Source organism: Syngnathus leptorhynchus, chromosome 5 (assembly GCF_054491065.1).
Source record: "Syngnathus leptorhynchus isolate UIUO chromosome 5, UIUO_Slep, whole genome shotgun sequence".
Lineage (NCBI taxonomy): Eukaryota > Metazoa > Chordata > Actinopteri > Syngnathiformes > Syngnathidae > Syngnathus > Syngnathus leptorhynchus.
The window spans coordinates 14,784,781-14,811,178 of NC_141199.1; the positions used below are offsets into that span (position 1 = coordinate 14,784,781).

General features: G+C 41.1%; 1 protein-coding gene across 5 annotated transcripts in view; it reads right to left on the reverse strand.

Annotated features, from left to right (window-relative positions):
• Window positions 1-20,063, reverse strand: part of sdk1b (sidekick cell adhesion molecule 1b) — a 138,160-nt gene extending 118,097 nt beyond the window's left edge. For all 5 annotated transcript variants that reach the window (XM_085911585.1, XM_085911584.1, XM_085911583.1 and 2 more), the window contains exon 1: window positions 18,776-20,063. In XM_085911585.1, coding sequence (XP_085767711.1) covers window positions 18,776-18,908 — 133 coding nt within the window. In that variant the 5' untranslated portion in view covers window positions 18,909-20,063. The remainder of the gene's footprint in view (window positions 1-18,775) is intronic.
• Window positions 20,064-26,398: the final 6,335 nt, after the last annotated feature.

Below are 26,398 nucleotides of genomic sequence, written 5' to 3' on the forward strand. Positions count from 1 at the left end.
ACTGTTATCATTTATATTCCCCTGAGGAATATAAGCGGTCAGATATGCGGAGGAATCCCCGGGGGCGTTCACAGGATCGTTTGTAATACGGTTTCCTAACTTTAGCGTCGCAACTTTTGCTGCTGCTGTAGGCTCTTTTTTATAAATACACTGCAGCGCATTCAGTAAATATGGCGGAAATTGAGCTTGTCTCTTTTGTGCCATGTCACAATGTATTCTGATACCATGTGTCATTCGGAATTATGAAACCGTAAACCGTATTTGTAATATGAAAGGATTTTAAATAGATACTAGAAAGCGGATTGTTCTCGGTTAGCGGTTAGCTTGTCGTCAACCCAGTCTGAGGGCTTGAATCTTTTCTGTGGTACTCTGGCGAGGTGTCGTACTTGCTAATCTTTCTGAAACAGAGAGCTACTTCTTGGATATTGATTAAAACACAGGACTACACTTATATTGTCGCAAATAACGATTATTTTGTAATAGATTGAACTCAAAGTGAAAATGTATGGTTGGATAAGCTAGCTTGGGAAAAACAAATAATAATATTTTAGGATGGATAAATTGTCCACGCGGTTTCTGAGCCATATTCGGCATATCAGCGATGCCAAAAATATCCGAATCCCTCGAAGGACTCTAAAGTAGGATGTCAAGTACCGACATTAAACAAGTGATTACCTGCCTGCAAAATGCCAAGCGCAAACTGAAATATATCAGTCAAGGTCAGCCTTTTGCTTTCAGGCTTTTGAGGAGCACACAAACAGAAATATATCAGTCAAGGTCAGCTGGTTGCTTTCAGGCTTTTAAAGAGCTTCAAAGCTAAAAAAAAAAAGCTTGTACGTGCGTCTCGTCTGTGCTTTTGTTGCTTCCGCCATCAGCATCTTCAGAGATAATGATAGCAGAGGTAAACAACAACAAAAAAAAGAGCTTTCATTTGATAGGTGATTGATTCCAGTTCTCGGATCGACAATACGGATGAGTACATATGACGCAGGGAAGGAAAAAGACGTTTTTTCAAAAATTTAAGAGCCGGTCACTCGGTTAAGTGTTTCTTTTTAAAGCTGGTAAGATAACCAGGCTTAGCAGTCTTTATTCCTTCATCCCGCAAAATCTCCTTCTAGTTGCCTTTCACTTTTCTCTTCCAACTTGTTTCAATCAAATCCGGCCTTAGCCTCTTAGATGAAAGCCGTGGCCCATTTTCGGCCATTTTACCATTTATATTAGTTGCCATTGTCATACGGTAGCAGAATGATGCTGTTCTGAAGTGGATGGATACAAATAAATGAAACCCGTATGAAAAAGTATGCACGGCACAATAAACCGTAGTTTTTCAGCATTGTAAGCAGTTGGGGCGAGTTAAATAAAAAATTAAATAAAAATGGCTTTTATGAGGTTGCTGAGTGATTTTCTGTACCTCAGTAATGTTTGTTTGCCTCTTCCACTAACAAATACGGAATACGAGCTGTTTCCTGTGTAAGACCAAGGGGACGACAAGCCGGGCAGCTATTCTCCTTTTTTTCTTTTAAATGTGAAAAAATTCTTCCCAATAATTCTTATTCAATATACATTTCCAAGAAAATTGATCAAATTTCTGTCTAGAAATGAGTATGCATGTGTCGACTATACCGCAAACCTAAATCATGACAACAAAAATTGAAAAGGTGGACTTTGGAAACAGATCAATAATAATAATAATAATAATAATAATAATAATAATAATAATAATATATCATTAAAGATCCATAATAATAATAATAGTAATAATAAAATAAAATAAAAAATAATAATAATAATAATCACCATCATCATCATCATCATCATAGAGGAGTACAGCACATATTCCATTCTGGCTTGTCAACATTGCCATACTTTAATTTTTGGCTATTATCCAGCAATGGAATTTGGGTTTGTCAGTACGAGTGTGCGTGTGCGTGTGTGCGAGTCCGCTTTCAGAGGCCGGGTGATCAGGTCTAAAGCTGTGTTTAGGAGATAAAGGAAGTCATTAGTGATTTCTGCCTCTTAAGACCCTTTAATACTTTGGATGGGACCCCGTCCAGAGGTTAGGGTGCATAAGTGTGTGTCTACTGTATTTGTGTAATTTCATTCGTTCACCAGGCAGGGATAACCAATATTGCAGACAGATTTGAGAGAATTTAACATCACGGAAGCAGCAACAAATTGAAATGAACGCTTCATGATCGTGAGCAAACACGCTTCAATAATATTCATCGCAAAAATGTTTGCCTTCATATTTTGTGTTGTTATTTGGGACACATTTCATTGACATGCCTCATTGTCTTGCTTCCTGCATTTGCAGCCTTAACCACAGGAAAGGATGGAGACAGTCAAGGGATGGGATGAAAAGGGCTTTATCGGCTCATAATGTATCAGAGGGCTTTTTGATCAGCATTTAGCGGGCTTAACAGAGCTCTCGATCAATACAACTGCGGATAGATGCATGGATCTGCATTTATTACCAACCACACACGGTGGTAGAACTCCCTACGGCATCCATGAGGAGTCAAAAGAAAGTTGAAGAACTCAACCCGTGTTGTTATGATCAGTGTTATTTATTGGCCATTTCTACCAGTTAGCTAGTCAATATTATTTATTAGTTAGCTAGTAAAAAAAGGCATCTTCCCTGGTTACTTAAAAAGTGTTGTGTATTTATTACAAAAAAAAAAAAAAACATTCCAGCGTTTGTAAATTCAAGCTCAGAACTTGAAGCCAAGATGCCACACGCAAGCTGGTTCGGCAAATCGGTACAGGGCTCCTTAGTCATCAAATGAATGAATAAATGAATACTAATTATTTGGGACAAATAGCGTGTCGGATATGAAGGAGAAAACACAGTAAATAGACAAAAAGATTAAAAAGGCAGTTAAAAATGCTATGCAAACATGAAGAAACTCAAATTAGAGCAACATCCAGCTGCAAATATTATCCTTATTGCCTTTTCCCTTCATCCATGCTTCCTTCCCAAGCAGATTATTTGTCCCTCTGGGTAAACGTAATATATATATATATTAAAAAAATAAAATAAAAACTATTTTTGTCCACCTGCCCACTGTGGTTTGAAAGCTGACACTATGCCAACAGCATGTGAAAAATCTATGACTCCACAATGAATATTTCGGTAAATAAGCAATTTGTGTGATGTTAAATGATTACGTACTCTCATTCACTTCGAGCAGACCAAAAGAGAATCAACATGAAGGTGAGAGATTTACAGCTGCGACACAACCTTAAACAACACCGTGAGGGGTAATAACAGAAGCTGTTAAACATGTTACCGTGACAACTTATGGAAATAGAAATGCAGTAGTACCTGACTTATGTGCTTAATATATTCCAGGACCAAACCCGTGACGTAATGTACTTCAAATCAAATTTTCCTATTGAAATGAATTGAACAAGTATTTACAGTATCCATTCCAACCACATCATTGTTCATAACAAAATGAAACTGCAAAGATAAACTGGTTGTATAAAATATAAATCGTATAAGTTGCTTGTGATTTAGGGCTATACAAATAAACTTGACTTGACTTGACTTGAAATGTACAAGCCAAGTCACAAGAATAACAAAAGTGACGCTTTTGATGTTTACTGAGGAGAAGAATAGCATAAATGACGGAACAAAAAGATTGATTGGATTCCAAAAGTCGAAACATTTTAGTCTCCCATGCTAGGCGTTTACGTCATTAGGTTAAGCTTACTTGCGACTCAAATTTCCTCCTCTGTCTCCTTGTTGAGTGAAGCGAGCATACCCGTAATTTGATTTGAAAGGAATAAAACTCATACTTAGCCGTCACCATGGCTTCTAGACTCAGCAAATTAACGTGCCACTACATAAAAATCGCCCACATTTGGCAGGCTAATTCCCACCCTGCGCGCTCATCACATACAAAAAATAAAAAATTGTATTCCCAATCACATATCTCCCCGCTGATTTCATGCCAGAGAAAAAGCAATTTATTAAGATGTCTCTTAGGAGCCGGGCATAAACTAAACTGCTACAATGGCCTACTTAGGCACACTCGCCGGAAAAGGAGACAGTTTGTTTGCGTCTTCGCCCTGCTTCCATTCATCCAAAAACAGACTCCAATAACTCTTAAAGAGCTCCCCGCAGAGCCTCATCAATGATCAGGTGAATAAAGCCACTAATGGAACTTGCAGTCTATTATAATTTTGATGAGATATGAAACGACGCTAACAAGTGTTGCATGTCCCCCACGTGGAGCAGTTGATCCTAGGGGGGGATCTGTCGCTATAGCAACCAGAAGAGTCAGTAAAGTCCTCGTGACTGGGCCCCAAAACTTTGCTTTGACCTCTTCTTTCATTCTTTGAGGATCGCTGCTAATCCCGTAGCCACGCTTGAAAAAAAAAAAAAAAAAGGTGCAGAGGAGCAGAGATGAAATGGAAGTCAGGTGACATCTCAATACGGTACTTGGCTGATATTGCTTAACTGATGTTGTTTTTATCCACGAAATAATACAGAATAGACAAAAATAATTCAAATAAGTTATTTTTGGATATAATTGAAATAATTATATCAAAAATAGATTAAAAAAAAAAGAATAAATATAATAATATAAATATAAAGAAAAAATAATTAAAATAATTAAATTAAAAAATTAATTTAATACGGTACTTGGGTGATATTGATTAACTGTTGATTGTAAAATAATGCAAAATAACCCAAAAATGAAAATAATTATATGAAAAAAAAGAATAAAAATCCAAAAAATAATTGGCTAATGAACGATAATCGAGGAAAATCTATTTTAATAGACACTTTAATGCGAACAAAATTATATCCGATTATTTGATCTAAAAATGGATTCTAAAAATCTTCCACAGTGACCACCCTAAATCCAATAAATCCAATCACAATGATGCTCCGGCGTAGTAGCTGCTCATACATTCTTGTTTGACACTCATAAACTGTGAAATTATGAAGTGACACGTGCATCTTAGCCAAAATACATCCATGCACACATGGATGAACACAATTTTTGTTATTTAAGGTGCACACAGGCGCGTACAGAGCCGTGCCTAATTCCATTTCACTAATACAGTCTCAGTATTTACAACCTGCTTGTGAAAACAGCTTCCTGCTTAATTAGATTAAACAAATGCGTGTGTATGTGTGTGTTACTCATTTACATGCGGCGAACAACAGGTGAGGCGTGGAGACGGGCCGAGACGGCGTGCAAAAGACGCAGCGAGAGGCAGAGACGAGACCGTTCTATATTCATGGAGGTGCTGTAGATCGTTAGCTCAATAAATTAGAGCCTTGCGGCTGTGGATAGCACACTGCCATATGTCAGAGTGAGAGGAGGAGGAGGAGAAGGAGGCAAAAGACTGAAAGAAGAGAAGAAAAATATGTTTGCTACATTAAGTGTGAATAAATGCATACAAATGCAAACAAGAAGACGACGCGACGCCTCGGCGGAGAGAAGAAAAGTTCATCCGGGAAAGTTGAACTCGGAGCAGATTTAAGCATAGATGATCTTCTTGCCCGAGGCTTACGGAGCGCTGGCATACGCAATGTGAAAGAGATTTATAGATCAGTTTAAAAAAAAAAAAAAAAAGGAAGATATTAATTAGTATTATGGAGCGTGTCGATGCTGACGATGACCTCGTTATTGACGAGGCGAGCAGATAATGGCAGACAGCGCAATGGGTTATTAAGCGATGTCAAAGATCAAAGGTCAAACTAAATTTGTTTGAGGATACCGGTTCATGTCTACTTTGATTACGTTTGATTTAATTTGACTTTTTTTATTACAGGTTTGACGGTTTTAAAGTCATTGTTTCAAAAATTTCTAATACTTACTGGCTGTCAGGAAATACAGCAAGCAGAGAGGGGAGGGGTGAGCAAGTCCCATAGATTGGAATCGTTCCAAAAGCTGATAAGAGTTTATCCTGCAAACTTTCTTGAAACCTAAAATGTATTATTATTTTACCTTGACTGTCCTTGTTTTTTCCATCGCGCTTCTTTATTAAACCTGAGGCCTCCTTAATAAATTACAAATACAAAATAAAAACTGAGCACCACAGCATTCCAGGGGAAGATTTAAACAGTTTACAGCAGACAATGATTAGACACACCTGAAGTCAGGAGAGACGATGCCACGGGCGGGGAAACATTTGCGAGAACAGCAGGTGGGGGGGGGGGGGGGGGGCTTGAAAGCATGCTGGGGGGGAAATAAAAAAAACAGAACAGAAGCATGGGTGGAGAGAACAGGCTTCTCGGGGGAGTAGGCGGGTTGGAAGTATCAAGGTGTAAATGTCTTGCATCAACGTCTCGGATGGGGCAGAGAGGTTTTAACACTCTTGTTTGCGACTGAGGTGCAAAGACACACGTGCTTGCAAAAACACACACACATATACACACTCAGCAACTCTGAGAATAGAAACTCTCGACAACAATCAAAATGCAACCCGCCGTAGAGCCCGGCGTCATAACTGCATTTCTATTAATAAGTCCCGCGGCCTACACGGGATGCAAAAAAAAAAAAAAAACATTCCCGCCCTGCTTTTAACTCTCTTGACTCTTTATCACCCTCTGGCTTCACTCTCAATGTAGAAGGGGGGGGAGAAAAAGTTCAGCGCAAACTCCAAAGTGGAGCGCAATCTGTTCAGTGCTGTTGGTTGATTTCCAAGGTGTTCTCGTTTTAATTTATTGGGCTCAAACTGCCACCACTATAAAGCTTTATTGACTTTAGAGGCAACATTCCGATACAATACAAAGAAGACGTTACAGACCAAAACATAACCATCTCTACTTAGCATTGAAATTGATTTTGTATACTGTATTTTCCGGACTATTAGGCGCACCGGACTATAAGCCGCACCTTCAATGAATGGCCCATTTTAAAACGGTGTCCTTATATAAGGCGCACCGGACTATAAGGCGCACCATTAATGCATCGTGTCGGATTTTTAATCTTTTTTATTTCAACTTCAGATACAACAAATTACTTTATAATCACAAAATAATAATTCATAGTCTTTTTGATTCATGATTCGTAGTCTTCAGCAGACCATTTATGATTGATTTCATGACAGAATGCTTCAGGCCAGTTTAAATGTAGGAATTTAGTCCATATATAAGGCGCACCAGACTATAAGGCGCACGGTCAGCTTTTGAGAACATTTTGGGTTTTTAGGTGCGCCTTATAGTCGGGAAATACGGTAATACAAATAGAAAAAAATACACAATGCTGTGACATGCAGGTATTATTTTGGTCTGCTTGGACAAAATAAAAATGGAATGGCACTTTGAACACTTTGAAAAATCATCCAAATATTTTTGCAGAAAAAAAATGTGTGTTCACTGAAGGAACAAGACTTCAACTAAAGCATGTCTGTCATCTATCAATTGATTGTCTATGTGAAGCCCTTTGAGACTGCTTGTGATTTAGGGCTATACAAATAAACTTGACTTGACTTGACTTGACTATCAAATGTGGGGTGGAAATCGCTAGAAATGACTGCATCCCTATTTGAATATTAGATGCCCCGGAATGTTTCTTGATGTTTTATTCTTTTTGTACCTCAAATAACACACGTTTTATTCATGAGTTTCCAAACTTGTTTGCGGCTTCTTTTCTACATGTTTACCTGTAAATATTAATCTATATTTCAAATCAAACAAAATACAATTCTGTAGAAGAAAAGCTCTCCTGACAATATTTTAATAATTAAAATATGTTTAAACATTCATTTGCTAGAATTTGAGTTATATCGTGAGTTCACTTATTATTCTTGGCCAGCCCTAATTGGCGTTGTTTGGTATTGAATCATGGTCTGGACTAGACTTGTTTTGGATCAATTTTTTTTTTTCTTGACATTCATATTAATACAAAATACTCCCCGGGACCAATGTACCAAAATAAACATTAAGTGTAATGCAAAAAATATATATACAAAAACAGAAACAATTTATGAGTGTGTACCAACTGATTCTTTTGAGTTAAAAAAAACAAACAAAAAAAACCATACGATATCCGACACCCTTTTCTCTCTCTCGCCTTCTCGTTGTCTTCCCGGGTGATCAGCGATTTATGTCTTTAAAAGGAAGTATAAAACCAAATGCAACGAGTGAAACGAACTGTGAGATTAACCCGCCCCTCCCGGCCCTTTCTCCTCTCTTTATTATCGGAGAGCTGTAATTAAAAAAAGTGGTCTTTGGTTCTTGCATAGCGCTAACAAGCAAACTAAAACACGCGCACACACACGGAGTAGTACACTCACACGAGCACCTTTTACACCGTTTTAATTGAACTTGCTAGATCCTTGCTGCAATTTAGTGTGGTGTGAAAACAGCAATTAGAGCAAAAACAGGAAAAGAAATAAACCACATAGGAAGCGAGCTGCAGCTCAGTAAGGGAATGAGAATTGAGAAACGTCTTGGTTCTCGTAAACGCGCATTACAAGCGAGACGAGACGTAAGAGCCTTAGAGCGTGACGTCATTGTGAGGTCATAAAGGTCGTCGGCAGCAGCAGCTAGCGTGCTTTTATTTTGAAGGTCCGATGATGCCCAAGAAGAAGATCAGGAGTCATTATTGCCTGAGGTGTGGAATGATACAAAAAAGAACTATATGGAATAAATATCCTTGGTGCCACTGACAACAAATCAAAATCGACTTGAATCTCATCAATTTGGCGTGGACAACCTGTAATTGCTTTCTTTTTTTCTTTTTTCTTTTTTAAAAAGGGATTGTGAGCCTCTTTTCTGCCCTTTTTTCCTTTTCCAAACCCAAAACGCCTGCAGCAATCGTTTGTTCTGAAGAAAACAAGACACTATGCCAATTTGTGTTTGGCTCCAATGCTCCAATCAAAATATGGAGATTTTCACTTGACAAACTTGAATATCTTAAAAAAATGCGACGTAAATGTCCCAGCAGGCACCAACAACTGTTTGTCAGTACATCTTCAATCAACTGGTGGCGTCTCAAAGTGACCAATCTACAAAAGCTTTATGGATTTCAATCTGGGATTTGGTGCTTTTTTTTTTTTTTATGTTGCTCTACTGTGTAATTTGTAGGTTAGCATGTTGTGGCTACTCTTACCCGCTGAGAGATGTTGTAATGTTTGGCGTCCTGCTGACTTGGGAGGCCAAAACAGGATCAGACGCATGTGAACGCCGAGGACTGTTTTGATGTTGAAATGGTTGTCACGCCACAAAAAAAAAAAAACCCTCAAACACGCTTCACTCCAATGTACCGCCTATAAGAACGCCACTCTAAAAATAATGTGTTTGTTTGTGAATGGATTTGCTTAACCGTTTGGTCATTGATTGGAGGACTGCAAGAGCATTATGGACTCTGTGAGATTAGCTGGCTTTCTTCGTACTTTGAGAAATTGCAGCTCTGTGCTACAAAGCCTCTCGGACTCTTCTAAGTCCAGCTACAAATATTTTAGAATGACTTTGAATTACATTCAACACGGTTAATTGCTTGAAAATAAAGTCAGCGTGCTTACCACGCTTTCAATTCGACAGTGACACGGTCGTGCTTTGGTTGAATTGCAAAACACATTCAAGCATCAGCATCATTTGAGAAGAATAAAATATTAGTGGGGAAAAAAATAAATCATCTGTGTAGTTGATTGATGCTCATTTTTGTTCTGCAGATATCATGCATCCCCAGAGAACACCGACGGCAACAACTTTATTTGATGATTGTACAGAAAGCATTAAAAGATCTGCTGAAAGTGCTGCACACAGACATTTATGGACCTAATTAATGTGAGTGAGACTAATTCAATCCCCATTTAAGTCTATAAAATGTGCACTTCTTTAGACGTAAAGGCAAAGCAGCATGAGGAACCATTTGGAACATGAGAAAACAAGAAAATATTATTAGGATGGATGATGGCCACGCCCTCAGGACATATCAGCGACGTTTTCATATCGCAGAGAATCATATCGGCTTATTTAGACAAACAACCCAACTTGACTCATACATATGATTTGCGCTTTTTTTTTTGCAGACTAAAGAAGTGACATACCAACCCAAACGCAGATAAGCTCTTCCATTACCCTTCTCACGATGCAATTATGAAAAGGACTTTGTGTATAAGTAGCTAGTGAAACATATGATTTGCTCACCCGGTATTTGCAGCCCCCAGTACGCCTAAGATTGTCTGAATGAGGCGGTCTAATGAATAACTACATGACGACCGGAGACTTATTCTGGTCTGATTAATGTGTTTTCCTCCATGCCAATTATATACTGATTACACAAATTAACAACTCTGGGTCCACATAATCACTGACTGCTCAACAATGTCCCCCCCGCCTTCACACACTGATGTGAGGTACCACACCCCATTTGTTCTTCTATTCTATCCGCAAATGCTGGCAGGCCTGGCAGTTGTTATAAACTAATGCTTTTAACTGCACATGGTCCCGGATCGAGTTACCGACCACATTTACCGAGCACCCCTTCCACTCTGACTCATTTGTTCTCACACGCACGGTTAAAAGGAGTACCAAGTCATCGAGACTCAGAACGACAGCTGGTGCCAAAGGGGGGAGGCAGTTAATGGATGCCCCCTCTGGAATGGATCCCCTTGTATGGAGCCAGAGGGATGTCAGAATGTAAGAAAGAAAGAAATGGGGACAGCAGTGTGTGTCTAGGGGGGGGGGCAAGAGCAAGAGGCCAGTTGCCGGAATAAAAAAGGAAAAAGTTTGTGTGCAGTTACGCGACACCGTGATGGGGGGAGGTGATGGTGACGGCATGGAAAAAGAGAGTGAGTTCAGACCAACAAGTAAAAATGAAAGGGGATCTGAAAAGCTCCTTATAATGTGGAAACTACCACAAGTCCACGCACGGGTGCAAAATGAGAAAGCTGTGCCATTACATGAGTCTCATACATCTATGATACAAACTAATTCCATTGAGAAAAGCATTGGGCTACCATCATGTAAGAAATAAAAGAGTGAAGAAGATGATTGAAACATTCACTTTATCAAAATAAATCCTTCGAAAAGATCTGCTTTAAAAATCAAATCCACATCCACAAGGCAATTACCCGCCAACATAATGGGCTAAAATGCTCCGGTACACAAGGTAAACACACACACACACACACCTTGATGTGTGTGACATCCTAATAAGCCACTGAAGAAGACAAAGTGAGTGTGCAAGCACTAATCAAGTCAATTTGGCAAAGAAGTATACGGAGCAGAAAATACAGAGCTCCGGATGCAAACACGCGCAAACACAAAAGCCATTAAAGACTCGCTTGCCTGGCACCAGGACGTCTGAATGGCGGAGCGGCAGATTGTTGGAATCCAGCCCGCCCGCCCGAGTTTGCCTTTGAGAGGAAATCGTATTATTTCACTGAACAATTATAGGCTGTGGTCACAATAGCAATCATATAGCACGGCGCAGCAAATGGGACCTTGTCTGAAGCGTGCGACACATATTTAGCAACAACTGTTACAAATTGGCCTTTCAGAAGTGTAGGCAGGTGGCTCTCGTATGTGCTTAAAATACAAAAAAATGGGCCACTTTAATGGCGGAATAAATATATGGAATAGATCAAACGATGCTTAACTATTCACACGTGAAAAGTGGAACCTTAAAAGTGGAACAAAAGTCAGTGAAAAAAAAAATACAGCTTGATTCCATGTCCAGCGTACTAGCTTAGCGTTAGCTAGGATGAGGCTAGTAGCAATATCAAAAGAATTCAAATGGGACCACAGCACTTAGTGCTCGCTAGGATGCACACTAGCTTAGTGTTAGCAAGATAGAAGCTAGTAGCAATATCAAAGGATTTAAAATGGGACCAGGGCACTTAGCGCTAGGATGAGGCGAGTAGCAAAAATAGGTTATAGTAAACGATTCAACCTAAAAATGAACCTTTCTGTGTGTTGATATGCTACGTCAACAAGTCTGTGTGCATTATACTCTGATACGTTTAAATGAGATAAGCGGATATGGCGAAAGCCCCGTCACTTCACACGGGGTCAATGTTTAGCCAATTAATAGCCAACCAACTTCACAAATGTTTATGTCAACCATCAGTCCAGTACTTTTGAAAACTATACACACACAAAGTCACAGATACTACAGTTGAACACACACACACGCACACAGAGAGCATTTCAAGACTTAAAAAGCTACAGCTCATCCAAGAGGCTAATTTAATGGCAGGTTGAAAATGCAGTGACAAGGACATTCTGCTGAGTCAAACACAAACACAAAGCCAATAGAGGCGGGCGAAAGGCAGTAGGTCAGAATAGAGCACAAGATGACGAAGCGTACGAGGGTCGGCGTCTTTGTGCAAACACTGAAGCAGCCTCCTCCTCCTGCTGCACGGTGCCTACAGAGGAGAGTTTGCACGAACAAGCAAATGGGATAATTAATTTCTCCTTTCTCTCCACGCCAATGCTTTCATTTGTTTGCTTTTCTCCTCCCACACAAAAGGACACACAGTAAATCTGTGGAGAGAGGAAGAACACATTTACGTGATGGTAAAACGGGAGAGTCCGAATTTGTAAGGCTTCACAGAATGGAAGATGAGCTAGAGAAGCAGAAGAGCAACATAATATTCGATGATTGGATGAAAATAGCAGCCGGAGAGGAATTAAACGAAGGATATTGGGGAGGAGATGAAGCGAGTCCATTAAGCATCAAACTAGTTTCTCTTTCTTTGAGGAATTCTCTTCATCTGTCAGGACGACAAATCTCAAAAGTCCCTTTCTATGCTGTCCTTTCGCATCCATCAGTCTTTAGTGACCCCAAATTCTTGACACCCCAATCCACTCCATTTTCTTAACCCACCCATTTGATGAGCACTTTGATGCATGTTTTCTTATCTTCTCTGTCAACATCCTCTAATTATCATCAAATAAACACGTCAGTCGAAAGGATCGCTTTTATTGAAAATATCCAGCTGAAATGAACCGGATAGATTTTTGCTCAAACTCAAGTGGTTAAGTCAGAAAATAGTAAATATCACTTTATAGTTTGATCATGTCAATGTGCACCTTTCCATATGTGACTATTACACAACCGGGCATAAAAGCTCCTATGTTCCTCTCGGAGGCATTTTTTATAGAAAAGTATTACGAGCACGGGAATTTTAGCACAGAACTGTCCATCAGCCAAGAAGTTTCCTTGACAATGCGACAAAGGCGAAGGCGCTTCTTACTTGAGATGGGATTTTTTTTTTTCCTTCTTCCTATTCTTCCCTTCTGTGCCTCCTATTCATTCCTTCCAGTTGCCAACAACTTGATTGGTTCCCACCTGAGTATTCCAGTCTTGTGCTCATTGATTCTTTCAGACTGGAGGCTTGAGGCACATCAAGCATTCCAAGGCTCGCGGGAACAGAAGCATGTCACCAAAAAAAAAAAAAAAAGTTCACTCTTCATGATATTCGCCTGTCTGAGCTTTGGTAGATTGAATTCAAGGGAGATTAGAACTTTTGACCTGAAGAGCTGGTGTTAAGCTTCACTGATTGAATACATTTGAGCGATCGTTAGTTTTGGATTCCTCCGTTTGGTCGACTTAGTTGACGGGATACGGCGGCAAGGTCGGTTTTCTAACTGCTCCATCTATCTTCCCATCAAGTCTGACTAATTTGGATCTTCTGAAGAAAAGTATCTAGTTATCCTAAGGATAGAGTCTTCCACCCGAGCGGTGGATTTCTGCAGATCTGCCAGAGTGACCATGGACCTCCAGGCTGCTTCTCTGATCAGCGTTTTCACTTTTGTCAGGTTAGGTTGGAAGACTATGTCTTGGTAGATTTAAGGTTTTGCTGCACTTTTTAAGATGAAGGATAGAATGGCGCTCCCTGAGATCAAAGCTCAAAGTTTGAAAATTCTTTTTATAACCCTAGCCTTACTTTAAAGGTCTCTACAATTTGTGAGTGCCTTGGTCTTGAAGACGTTGTTGTAAACCGGCGCTTTCAAACTGCCGAGACCATTAAAACCATTCGAGGTCGCCGACCTTTTGCAACTTTGACTGAACCTCGGTGGCCAAAAAAAAAACATTTGCACTCTAAATGATTGTGAATTTTACGTAGCTGAATTTTGTCATTTCCCAACAGAAGAATTCTGACATTTAAAAATGCCAGTACAAATCCATTTTTTTTGGTTTTCGTATTTTTCCGTTCCTACTCCCAGCAACAAAAGATAGCTCACACGAAAAAAAAACCAGCAAACATTTGATAACATGAAAGAGTTTCTTGACAAACACAAGCACTTTTGCTGTAATCTGGCCACGGACACACACATGCACGTCTGTTGCATGCCAAGTCTGGAGCCACCTGCCATGGTTGAAGCCTTCCTCCCATCGAGATCAAAGGAATAGGTTTATATAAATAAATAAATAAAAAACTGGCCAGACACACATCGAGCGATTCCTGCTTATTCCTAGGTGACATCAAAAAGGATTTCTTTTTTTTTTTCTCGCTTGGAGCTTATAGAAGTGATAGACACACACACACGTGAGAAATTGAAGCCAGCCTGCCTCTCAAGCACCTGTGGCGGATCAAACGTATCGTAGTGGGAACACGCACCTGCAGAAGGGTGTAGCTTGTGTACTGAACAAGCAAATCACGATGCTCCAATACACTGAATACACAATCGGGCAAATGGAACGCTTGTTTTGATGTCATCGCAACCTCAGTAATATTATCCAGGGACCGGCGGTTCAATTTGCCAAGGCAACATTCAAAATCACCAACAACAGAAGCCTTTATAAATAAATAAATAAATAAATAAATAAATAAATACTCGATTAATCAGCCATTAATTGGATATAATATCATGAGTTACTTTTACAATTCCCAGCCCAAGCATAGAAAGAAATCTGTCCATGACCAGTTCCACAGGTTCAATTGGAGTTTTAATCCAAATCGTGATTTAAAAATTTCAAGAGGTCAACTCAACATGGTGAGACTTGTATTAGCTTTAAAATAACAAGTATTGCTCGATGGAATTTAAGGCTGCCAGAAGTGGTGAATGAAAAGATGCTAGCTAGCTGCTGGTTAATAAAGATACGATTATTAATAAAGAAAGTTTGCTGCTACGTTCAGTTGAATACCAAAAAAATGAACATCAAATGATGGGTGTTTGTGTGTCAACCAAGTACAATTTGGAAAGAAAGCCTTTCTGGAGATAATTCAAATACTTGCTTTGCACCATTGTTGACAGAGAAAGGCACAAGGCGAGGTCCTTGAATCAAAACGTCACCTTCAACAAAAGCCACGAAAACAGTCAGAAATTGAGAGGAGCAGCACGATGTTGCTCTTGAAAATCAAGCAAATTTATTTAGGCTTCCTACAAGTCCACAACAGAATTTCTGGAAGATTTTCTTTGAGCTAGCCTGGTCCCGATCTGCCGGGTAGAGTGAATTGAAAGTATTTGCACGTTTCAACGAGCTTCTCTTTTTTTATATATATATATATGATGTCATTTTTGCCCTAAGATCAAGTCACCTTTCCAAGGCTAAATTGGCACTTCGGGGTTATAGCGCCACCTGCTGCCTCACAAAACCTGGGTAAATCTCGCCAGTTCTGCCAACATTTGAGATATTGGTTTTGTTTTAGAAGAAGGCTTGCTGATTTGTTCCTCCCGACAGACAAGAAATAAGCGAGTCGATGTGGAGCGGGGCAGTCACTCCCTCTTGCTAAAATTCCAAAAGTGAGTGAGTGAGTGAGTGAGTGAGTGAGTGAGTGAGTGAGTGAGTGAGTGAGTGAGTGAGTGAGTGAGTGAGTCAGTCAGTCAGTCAGTCAGTCAGTCAGTCAGTCAGTCAGTCAGTGTGTGTGTGTCCCTTAGTGCGCCTTATACTGCGATATTTCCAAAATTATACCTGTTCATCGAGAGTGCGCCTTATAGTCCAGAAAATACAATAATGTCATATTCTCCTCAAGTCATACCCCGATGTATCGCCGGAATAAACAAACGCCACACCTCATCATTTTTTCCCCCCACTGGTGAAAAACAACAGCTGGTATGACATAGGTGTCTAATTATAATTACAATTATTATGACCGATACCACCATGTGTCGCGGTAGACGTCGGTACCACGCAAAGGTTGGAAAAGAGCGTTAGATACCAAGCGGGAAATGCGTAGTTTGGATTCCAAATTTGTGATAGTGGTTCTGAAACTTTTCTAATATTAAATGATATTCATTTAAGAATTTGGACCACCCGCCGCCACAGTTACCTTGGCCAAGGTTAGGCAATATTAACAACGAGCAGCCGTATTTTTTCATTAGACTTTGTCTACTTCTAAACTCATTATTATTATTACGCAGTGACCAGGACAGCTGTTCGAAACCAAATGATCCGCGTCACTGTTATGTTAACTTCGGTTGACTTTCGGCATCTGACTAATTTTACATGGAACTTTGTCATGCCTCATAAGAATGCTAGCAAATTAGAACAAGGGTATTGTCAGTTGACCGAAAAGTCCATCCAAGTCCTCTCATTTTTGGCGGGATTCATCCTACTTGCCATATAGAATCTGATGAAGATTGTCAATTAAACTTAATGTTAGACTTCCAAGCTGAATGTAAAGTTACCGACTGAGACTCTGTCGAGTATCCATACCGGAAAGGTAAATCAGTCCAACAGCTGTGGGGCTGAACCCACTCAATGACACGGGGGCGGTCAGAAAGCGACGGGATAAGTTATGAATAAATGGAAGGAGAGCGGCGAGGTGAACAGATGAGAGGCAAGGGGGGGGAGACAGTAAAATGCTGCCGTCACTTAAACTCTAAAATGAAAGATCGATGAGCTGATTTAAATGTGCTCCCTGAGACGAGGGTTGGCTCGTATAAAAGCCTTACATTTACGAGGGTGTGGGCATCGATTGACCATGGGGAGAGAAAGATGGCGAGATCAGTAGGATCAACCTTTGCTCGTGATTTTCATCCATCTCCACCTAAAATAAAATGTCCCAATAAATGTTGGGGATAGAGGGCTCGGAACACCTTCAAAAAAAAATCTAAAGCATTGGCTTGGCCTGATGGTGCTGTCTGTCAACTCAGCAAGACTATCATTCCCGACCACAAACATGCTAAGTAGGGCCCTGAAATAGGAATTTAATTCAGTTTAATTGATTGTGATGTGAAACATCCCACTAACTAGTCATTACTTGACACAAATAGGTTGTGTTGAGAATTTCTATGATATAACGTTGACGAGGAAACTGACCGAATAAGCTAACAGCTAGCTTAGTTCCTTCTACTTCTTCTACCATTGCTACACATTCTTCATATGCCTAGCGGCAGGATGCTGCCTCTCACAGGTCAGTCCTGGTACTACACGGTTTTTTTACCCCCCTTATCCCACATTAAAATGAAAGAAAAAAAAAAAAAAAACAGCCTTGCTTCCACCAAACAGTTCTGGTGAGTTCAGTACGCATTTTACTGCCTTCGCATTGTAAAGGGACCCAAATTATCCAACCGTATCTTTTATGACTCTTCTTTGGGGAGTGAGCTGATTACAGTGGCACGCATGACTGGTTGATGAGTTGGTTGAATTGTCTACCTTCTTCCACGCTACAGTGGAATGAATAGAAAAGTTCCACTTGGACATACGACGGATTCAGTCAGGGTTTACTTGTTGCCCCCTCGAGACACATCAATTAAGGTCTTTGGGGGAACTCGGGTGCTGATGCTGCTGCTGCTGCTGATGCTGAGATGGTGACATCGCAACGAGGAGGAGGGAACGGGGAATGGGAGCTGACTCTGCAGCCATGTTGCACCTCCGCCTCACACCTCCTCCTCCCTCAACACCTAGGACCGAGTGAAGATAGGCAGCATGCCGACTGAAAGAAAAGGTACACTGAGGTGTTGTCATACCGCCGTCATCGATTAAACTGCAGGGGCGCCGCAGAGCTCTACTCCCCATTTGGCCAATAGCAGCCCCCCACACCCCCCCACACCCGTTACCAACCCCCTACACCCTCTTCGACCGCCTTGTGTTGTTTCTTTCACACTGACACTATCCAATTCTCAAAGCGTTCACAAATAGCTCCACCAGCAGCACCACCCCAGTCCGCCCGACACCTCACACACATTCCTCCAACTCCCTCCTCCTCATAACCCCACGTCTCAGCCTTCGCCCACCACGCACCATCTGTGACCCAGAGAACATTTGTGTGCTGACACCGGCCTGACCTTTTTTCTTTGCGTCTTTGTTTTGCCTGGTCTGATCCCCCCCCCCCAACACACACACACACACACACTTACCCTACTGTCTGAACAGCAAATCATACTTGAACACATGTAAGCATGGAATCGCACTTCCATCTTATGATTCTCCCATTACTCTTTACTGGGTTTAACAATTACCTGTATAATCATGCAAAAAGAGTCTGAAATGATCAACCTAAGTGACCTGAATGAGTAAGCCCTGTGTTTTGAATGTGTGACCTGTATTTGTGTTGCTATAGTGTCAAATCAGGGGCCTCAGTTAAGCAGGTCATTGACTGAAAAGGGGGAATTATCAATGCTTGCAAAAGGTTAACACTCTCCCCAAAGCAGACACACAATACCATAATCCTGCAGACATCAATCTGCATCACATAATGCTCACAAACAAGGCTTGATTTAATTTAGCAAAGTGCAACATGAGGCAAAAAAAAAAAAAGACAAATAGTAGCCATGTCTATTATCTTTTTTTACTTCACCCCACTTGCAGCTTTTGTGGCCATATCATGCTAAACAAACAGGTGAGTTTATTTGCTGTATTAACGTTGCTTAAAATAAAAATCATACATGCATTTTTTTTTTTTTTACCTTGGCCGTGCAACATGTGGTAGTTGCAACCGAGTAGGAGCAGCAGGAGCAAGACAGGAGCCTGCCGGCTTCTCAGCATCATCCTCACACTGCCGAGAGAGAATCCCTCCATGACCTCCGGAAATCCCAACATAGGGGAGCCTCAGGCAACACTGTTCACTCCCGAAAAGGTAAGTCCCAATTCCCAGATCCGAAAGTTCTGAGACGGCTCACGGCTGATGACTTCAGTCGGTTTTTGGCGTTCAAAAAGTCAGCTTAGGGTGGAAGGAGCCGAGCCACCGGGGCAGCGAGACTTCACGGCTAGAACACCCGGCGATGTGGACGTGCTGTGGCGGACTCTTCCATCGCCTGGCCGGTGCACATCGCTTCCGTGCGGTGCTGAATTATTACATTTGAGTGTAGGGGGATTTATTTTTTTTGACTTATCGGCTTACTCTCCACTATCGATCTCCAATCCCACTTTGTCCGAGATTTGCTGTGCAAACCAGCAGCGATCACGTAAATTCTGCCCAAATTAAGCCGCTCTCCGGGGATCAATTCCGTAATTGATTCGATGAGTTCAAATACTCCAAGTGTGGAAATATATGGATCACTCTTACTAAACCGCTTAGTTAGTACTCCCCAACTACACTGGTAGTAGCCGAGACGCTTTACTCTCCCGGTAGATTGGGTCGCCTTCCTCGGGTAAATGCGTCGGGTACCGCCGGTGGCACAACAGGTTAGAGAACGATTAAAATACCTTTGCTTTTGTGCTCTTTAGTTCACAGTCAGTAGGTTTATTCTTTTAGGACACGAGAAAGAGTTTATTGCAAGGCGGCAGAAAAGTTGTCAAACGGAGGAAGGACCGCTGGGGTATCCGTGCTCTTTCCACTGCGTCACGGGTGCCCTTTCGCCGCCGCCACCGACGTCTTACCCGGGACCAGCCAGTCCATTCGCGGTACTCCGGTACCTAGCCGCCAATAGTAAAAAAAAAAATTTAAAAAATCTTCCGTGGTTCCGTCAACTCTTATCGGAGGTTGTGGTCCTCAAAGTTCGCAGCCCCCGATGGTACCCTGTTGAAGCTCAGGGCGCAGACTGAGTGAAGCGAGCAGCTCCCTCGCGATCGAACACCTGCCAAGCTCCTCCACGCACACTTAGGGGGGGTGGAGAGAGAGAGAGCGAGAGAGAGATCTCCTTATTTACTTTTTATAAGCATTCCAGCCTGATTAGAGAAAGCAAAATAAGGGAAAATTTGACTCTGCCCGTGTACTTTTCCCATCCATTTAAATCCAGTCCGTCTCACGCCGACTCTCTTTTACACTCGATCTGTCACAAACTCAAAAACTTCCATTCAATAGCATCCCTCGTCGCTGATTGGCCCATGCCGAAGACTCCGGTGTTCCTATTGGACAGGCCGAATAAAGGGGTGGGAAGCAAACAAAAAAAGGGTGGGGGTGGGAGGGGGGAGTTTTATTCAGAGATTCACTATTACGTACAATCTAAGTAGGATTTGATTCAAAAGGATGAATCAGAAATCCTGATTCAATTTTAAATTACGGTTAGGCTTTCAAATTAGGATTTTAAAAAATGGGTAAGGCTTTCAAACTAGTTTAGTTTTTGGCACCATCTGAAATAAAGCAATCAAGATCCATTCCACTGATGTTGATGACACCAATGAGCTTCGGGTCTCTCAGGACTTGGCGATGACGCTTGCTCCAAAAACATGATTTCATGTGCTTTTTTGGAGTGTGTTGTAATTAGCTTCGTGATTACGCATCATCATCACGAGGGGTACCATCATGATGTAGACAGGGCGTACCATGAGATGAGCAGCACGACGACTGTCTCGTTCTCCTCGTCCTGTTTTGAAAAAGATTCATGTAATCCACCCAAAAACCGATTTTGTGAGCAGCAGCTCAAATAAGAGCCTGCAGCTATATCTTACTATTCGCAAAAAGCTACTTTCCAACACTGCAAGGGTCATTAAATAGCACATTAATATTAAAGCTTACAACACAGTGACCTTATCTTTTATTTCTCCTATAAATCCTGATAGACTTCTCCATCCCCTGATTGGCCAAATAGTCTTCCCACTTGTCAAGCTGTGCCCAACATACTCACTTTAAGCACCTTCACCTCATCTATTGCTTTTTACGCACAGGCTCATTTTACACTATAGACTCTCCAAGCGCTCTTTTCTGCAATAAAGTAGCTATGGTGCTATTTGGCTATTCATTCTTTGATCTCAAACCTCAGCAGTTTCTTCGGTATTGTATTCAAAAAGGGGCAAAAGATCAAAATACGGAGCGTCGTGAAATTTTACCCCCCCCCCAAAAAAAAAAATCTTTTGTCTTGATGGTGTCTGTAAACAAACTGTTTTTATCCATCTATGTTACACTGGGCTTATCTTGCGGAGGTCACATGACCAAACTCAGAAGATGATGACAATTAAGCCTTCTTATTCCACGGAGGGAGATAACCATCCCAAAACGATGGAACTCTGTTGGTGGATGAATCAGCATAGCGTTCACTGCGTCCTCTCTACACTAACCCTACGATTCAACCGCCCGAGGCCGAATCTGTACTCATCACTGAACAGAACGTTCCTAACCCCAATGCAGTCATGGCAGGCCTCCTGAGATTGGCCCCGGGCAGTCGCTTACGAATTGTTTGGGCAGACTGCCGTCAGCGATCTCATTCTGGAACCCTTAACTGGAAATCTCTAGTAGAACATACATGTTTTGGAGGAACATGGAGGGAAACACAGTGACTTTGGTTAGGTTTGTTTCAAACATAAAATCAAAAAAAAAAAAAAAAGAAGTTTTATTTTATCATACATTATGTGCATATACCAGACACACACACACACACACACACATTTGTGTGCAGCACCCGGGGGCTGATAGCTGGCAGGGTCTAATTCCGAAGCCAATTTAGCTTCCAATTACTTGTGTAGCCACTGCAATTACTGCTGCATTTTCTACTCTCAATCGTTGAGTGGCTCACCCCCCCCAAAAAAATCCACCCAAAATTCAATCATTTTTTTTTTTTTGTGTTTCCACTTCTAATGGTCAGGAAAAAATATATATTTTTTTTGTATTCTTGACTTTGTTCTGCAAAATGCAGGTAAAGCCAACATTCGCCAAAGCAAAAAAATTTTGTTGAAATACTGGCTTTCAAATTTGATCATTTGTTGCCTTAAAATTTGGAATCAACCCAACTTGTTTTTTCCCCCTCCAGTGTAGAGGATCAAAACAACAAGATGCTCTCCTTGCTTCTGTCTAACTATTTGACGCAAGCCCCCCTTCCTCCCCTCCTCGACACACATTACGCTTCAAATTTCGACCTCCAAAGCGAGCACCATGAGCAATGGCACCAATCTGTTCTTCTCGCTGAGATAAACATCTGAGCCGTCCATCATCTCTTTAACACATGTTAGACCTGGCTAATGATTTCCGTCCCACTAATCAACATGACTTTTAGGTGCGCACACACACACACACTCGCTCGCTCGCTCACACACTCAGAGCACATACCCCATACATGCCCGGGCCCAGTTAATGAGTGGCTTCCTGCAGCTTGAGCCGTCATTGTGGCAGAGGGAGATAATGTCAATATTAACTGACCTGTCATAGCGGCGAGGAGGATAAACACCGCGGGGGAAGTGCTAACAAACAGAGGGACGTGGAGATTTTAATGCCTCGCAGTAAGATCTCCACTAACACCATCACTTATTATTGTTGCTTAGGCAACTCCCGGACTTGTGGTCATAATGGTGCTCTTGAAAAAAAAAAAAAAAAATGCTGCTCATGTTATATTCTGGTCACAAGCAATCTTCAACATTTGAGGGATTATTCTTTAATGTCATGGATTTTGCATGATCATTACCTGAGGTCAACGCTAATACCAGAGATTAATCTTAATCAATAATTGCACTTCAATTTGCAAAGGTGTACCCAAAAATTGAGGGCATTTAGAAAATGAATATCTAAGTACCGGGCATGTCGGAAAAAGGAAATATTTCTTGATCAAAGATCCGACCACATACATTCAAACGGATGTAGATTTGTGATATATTTCTTGATTGTATTTTGAAAGGTTGTCATAACACTCAGCAATGGCTTCAAATTATAAAAAAAACAAAAAAAAAACAAGCACGGTACGTCTCCTTTAAAATTCGCTTTCACGTACAGTATCCTGTTCAACACCTAAAACGTCAATGATCTGGCCTGGCTGGTACCTTGAAGGTCCAATCAAGATTTCAGGGAGGCAGTGCCCCTTTGTCCCCCCCCCCATCTAGCTCCGCCATATCGTCATTGATTTTGCAACTTGCATTGCATAGGCAATAAAATTCCTATAAGATCAAATCAATCAAGCGTTAAGATCACAAGCAAAAGGTTATCAATGATTCTAAGTCATCACCGGTGACAATAGTCTTGCTGAAAAGCCTGCGAGGCTCCTCTTACTGTAACGTGCGAATGCAAGACAACTGTGTCAATTATTGTTTCCATCCATTGTAGCCTGGGGTGACGCTGTGCTATTACGTTTCAAGAAGGGGAACTTGATCCCCTCCCAGAAACCTGCGGCTCCACCCGATATCCCAGTTGTCCCCTTGGGCGGCGTGTGGGGGTGAACTGAGGGTAGCAGCGGGAAGCCTTTCATCTGGATTGGTGGTGGTGGGCAAGAATTGTAAGAGGGGGTTAGGTCACACCTGTATTGGACTAAAAGAGACAGGGAGGGATGGACGTGTAATACCAGTGGGGGAACGGTGAAAGAAAGAAATCTCTTTTGGTGAGTTAAACTGAGAGAGGTGTGTGAAAATCACAGTTCAAGCTCTTCTATATGAGTGAAGAAAGTAGGTGAGAAAATGTGGATGCCTCAAGTGAAGTGTGGGGGGGGGGGGGCAATAAGAAAATATGACAGACAATTCCAGAGGCATGGTATGAACTGCGCACAAGAGAAATGTCTCTTAAGTTCGATCTCACGATGGGCGGCGTGCCTTTAGCAACAGAGCCGACAGCTAATCCCGCTGGCCGGCTCCTCGGGTGTCCGCCGTGATGAGAGGGAACCTCGCGGCTGGTCCCAGGGACCTGCGGTGCGGACGTCTGGGATTTTTCTGAAGCTCTTCCCGGTGCACCTGTAATCACACGCAATTATCTACAACCACAAGGGCCTGAGTTGGAAACACATGATGCTGACAAATCGTAGTGGAAACTTGAAAGCAGAACATTTCGAGCTAGCTTTGAAGCGCAGAAACAAAGTATGAACACGAGAAGGTTGGTTATCACAGTAAAAGTGTTTCATGAGTAGATAAAACTCGGAGAGGTGAACAGTCTGCTTCCTAATATCTATACGTCTGTATTAAATGTGTCAAAGGGCAATCACAGAAACCTTGACTAAAATGTTTTTAGCGACAGGGTGTCCAACCGCTGACATCATCACAATATAAACGTGAACTTGGTCCATATGTGGAGTGAAATTGTTTTTGCCCGTTTTGTTTTGTTTCCATTATCACAAAATATATAAAAATCAATAACGATATTAAAGTTGTCAGGTTTAAACCCCCATCTGTCCAAATAGGGTCAATTTGATATTTTTTCCACAAATCAATACAATTTGTCTGTCCACACCACGGTCATTCTTAATCAATTGAAAGTGTTGTAAACAGGCGGAAAAAAAAACCAAATCTATTAATCCTCCAGAACTGCGAGAACCGTGCGGCATTATCTCAACTAATGCTTCAATTCTGGATTATTTTCAGACAATAACAACGTTTGAACTCGTTTCATTAAAACTAGCTAGCTAGCTGTAAACCTAGTAAAACTAGGCTGGAAACCAAAAGAGAAAATCAAATAAACAAGCATCAAATTAGCTTTGGCGTTCTTGCCGTTATTGTTATAAGAGCAGGCGGCGTGGCAAACGTTTGTACAAGCAAGCGCCCGCGAGGCATTCCCGACCCCTTTTGGTCCGATTGGGTGTGGAGATCCTTCTCTGATCTCCCAGGGAAAAATGACGGCACACCCCTGAGGGGAGCACGCCTTTAGCTTTCATTTTCGACTCTTTCATCCATCTGACTTGATGCCCTTTATCCACCAGCCTGAGAACTCAATTCCCCATATCCGTCAAATACTGTATACATGTTCTCCTCCCTCTGGAGGCTTACGAACAAACTTTTTATTACACACCGCACGCTTTTTTCGAAATCTTTCCTTATTGTTTGTTCCTTCAGCCAGTCGCTGACATTTCTAATGAAGTCATGCAAATCAACTAATATGCGCACGAAGAAAGCAATTAAGAGCATCACTAGACACTTTTGAAAATGAAAAACTATTTAAGGTTGGGATGGGGGGGGAGGTAGCGAGCGCTTTTCAATCCGCCGGGCTCTTCATCTGCCGAGTGTTAATCATTGTACTTTTTGTCATGGTCGGTCATTTTATTGCTTCATCCTCCTCTCACTCAAATCAATATGTCACCACGGAAACGTGATCCCTAAAGTGCTCCTGCATTAGGTTTTACACATAATCAATTTTGGACTGCGATAAAAAGTGAGGGTCATTGGCAAGGAGGCAGATAGAAAGTAGTTTTATGATTTTTGTTGTGATGAGGATGATTATCTTTGTATGTTTGTTTTAATCATTGTGTGTTTTGATGTCATGATATCAAACCTAACATCCTTTTATTGTCCTTCAAACTTGTTTTTTTGTCAATGCATGCCATAGAATATCATCAAGCTTCTTGTTTGGGATTTGTCATTATTGTTACGTTTTATTTCATTTAGTTTTTCCAATTCAGTTAGTTGCAATTCGTTTTTAAAGCCATTTTAATAGTTGTATATTTATTTAATTTACATTTTTTTTATTGAAATTTGTATTTAATTTTTTATTTATTATTTATTTATTGACTTGGAAAGTGCAATAAATAAATAAATAAATAAATAAATAAATAAATAAATAAATAAATAAATCCAAAACTCTTTGTGGCATGGTTCAGCGTTTTACACACGTACACACACAAAATCAATGAATTTACATTTTTTCTTTAAATTTTTCTTTAAATTTTTATTTATTTATTTATTTATTTATTTATTTATTTATTGACTTGGAAAGTGTGAGCAAAAAAAAAAATAATCAATCCAAAACTCTTTGTGGCACGGTTCAGCGTTTTACACAGGTACACACACAAAATCACTCACACATACTTGAAGCGGACATGCGCTCACCTGGCTGAGCTAGTAACTGGTGCATGTACATCCCTGACATGCTTTCCACATGCACATCTGTCACAGATGCATTTCAGGACACGCTGTCAACACCCCCCACATCACCTCCATGAGTCAACACACACACACACACACACACACGGCTGCCTTCAAAGCAGATGTCACAACCAGTTAATAGCCGAGTGCATCGCTTGTCAGACAAGGTGGACCGTATCACTCAACACTAATGTTTGCTTCAAACCAAACTCAGGAAATACACATCATGCATGGGAGGATGCTTTCTTTCTCCTTACACTCTTAACGTCAACACACAATGGCTGCACGACCTTGTCCGTTGCTTATCTAGTGCCCGAGTTGTAACTTTTAAGATGTGCTTGGAAGTAAGAGCCACCAGACCTTTGAGGACTGCAACAAAAGTGGACAAG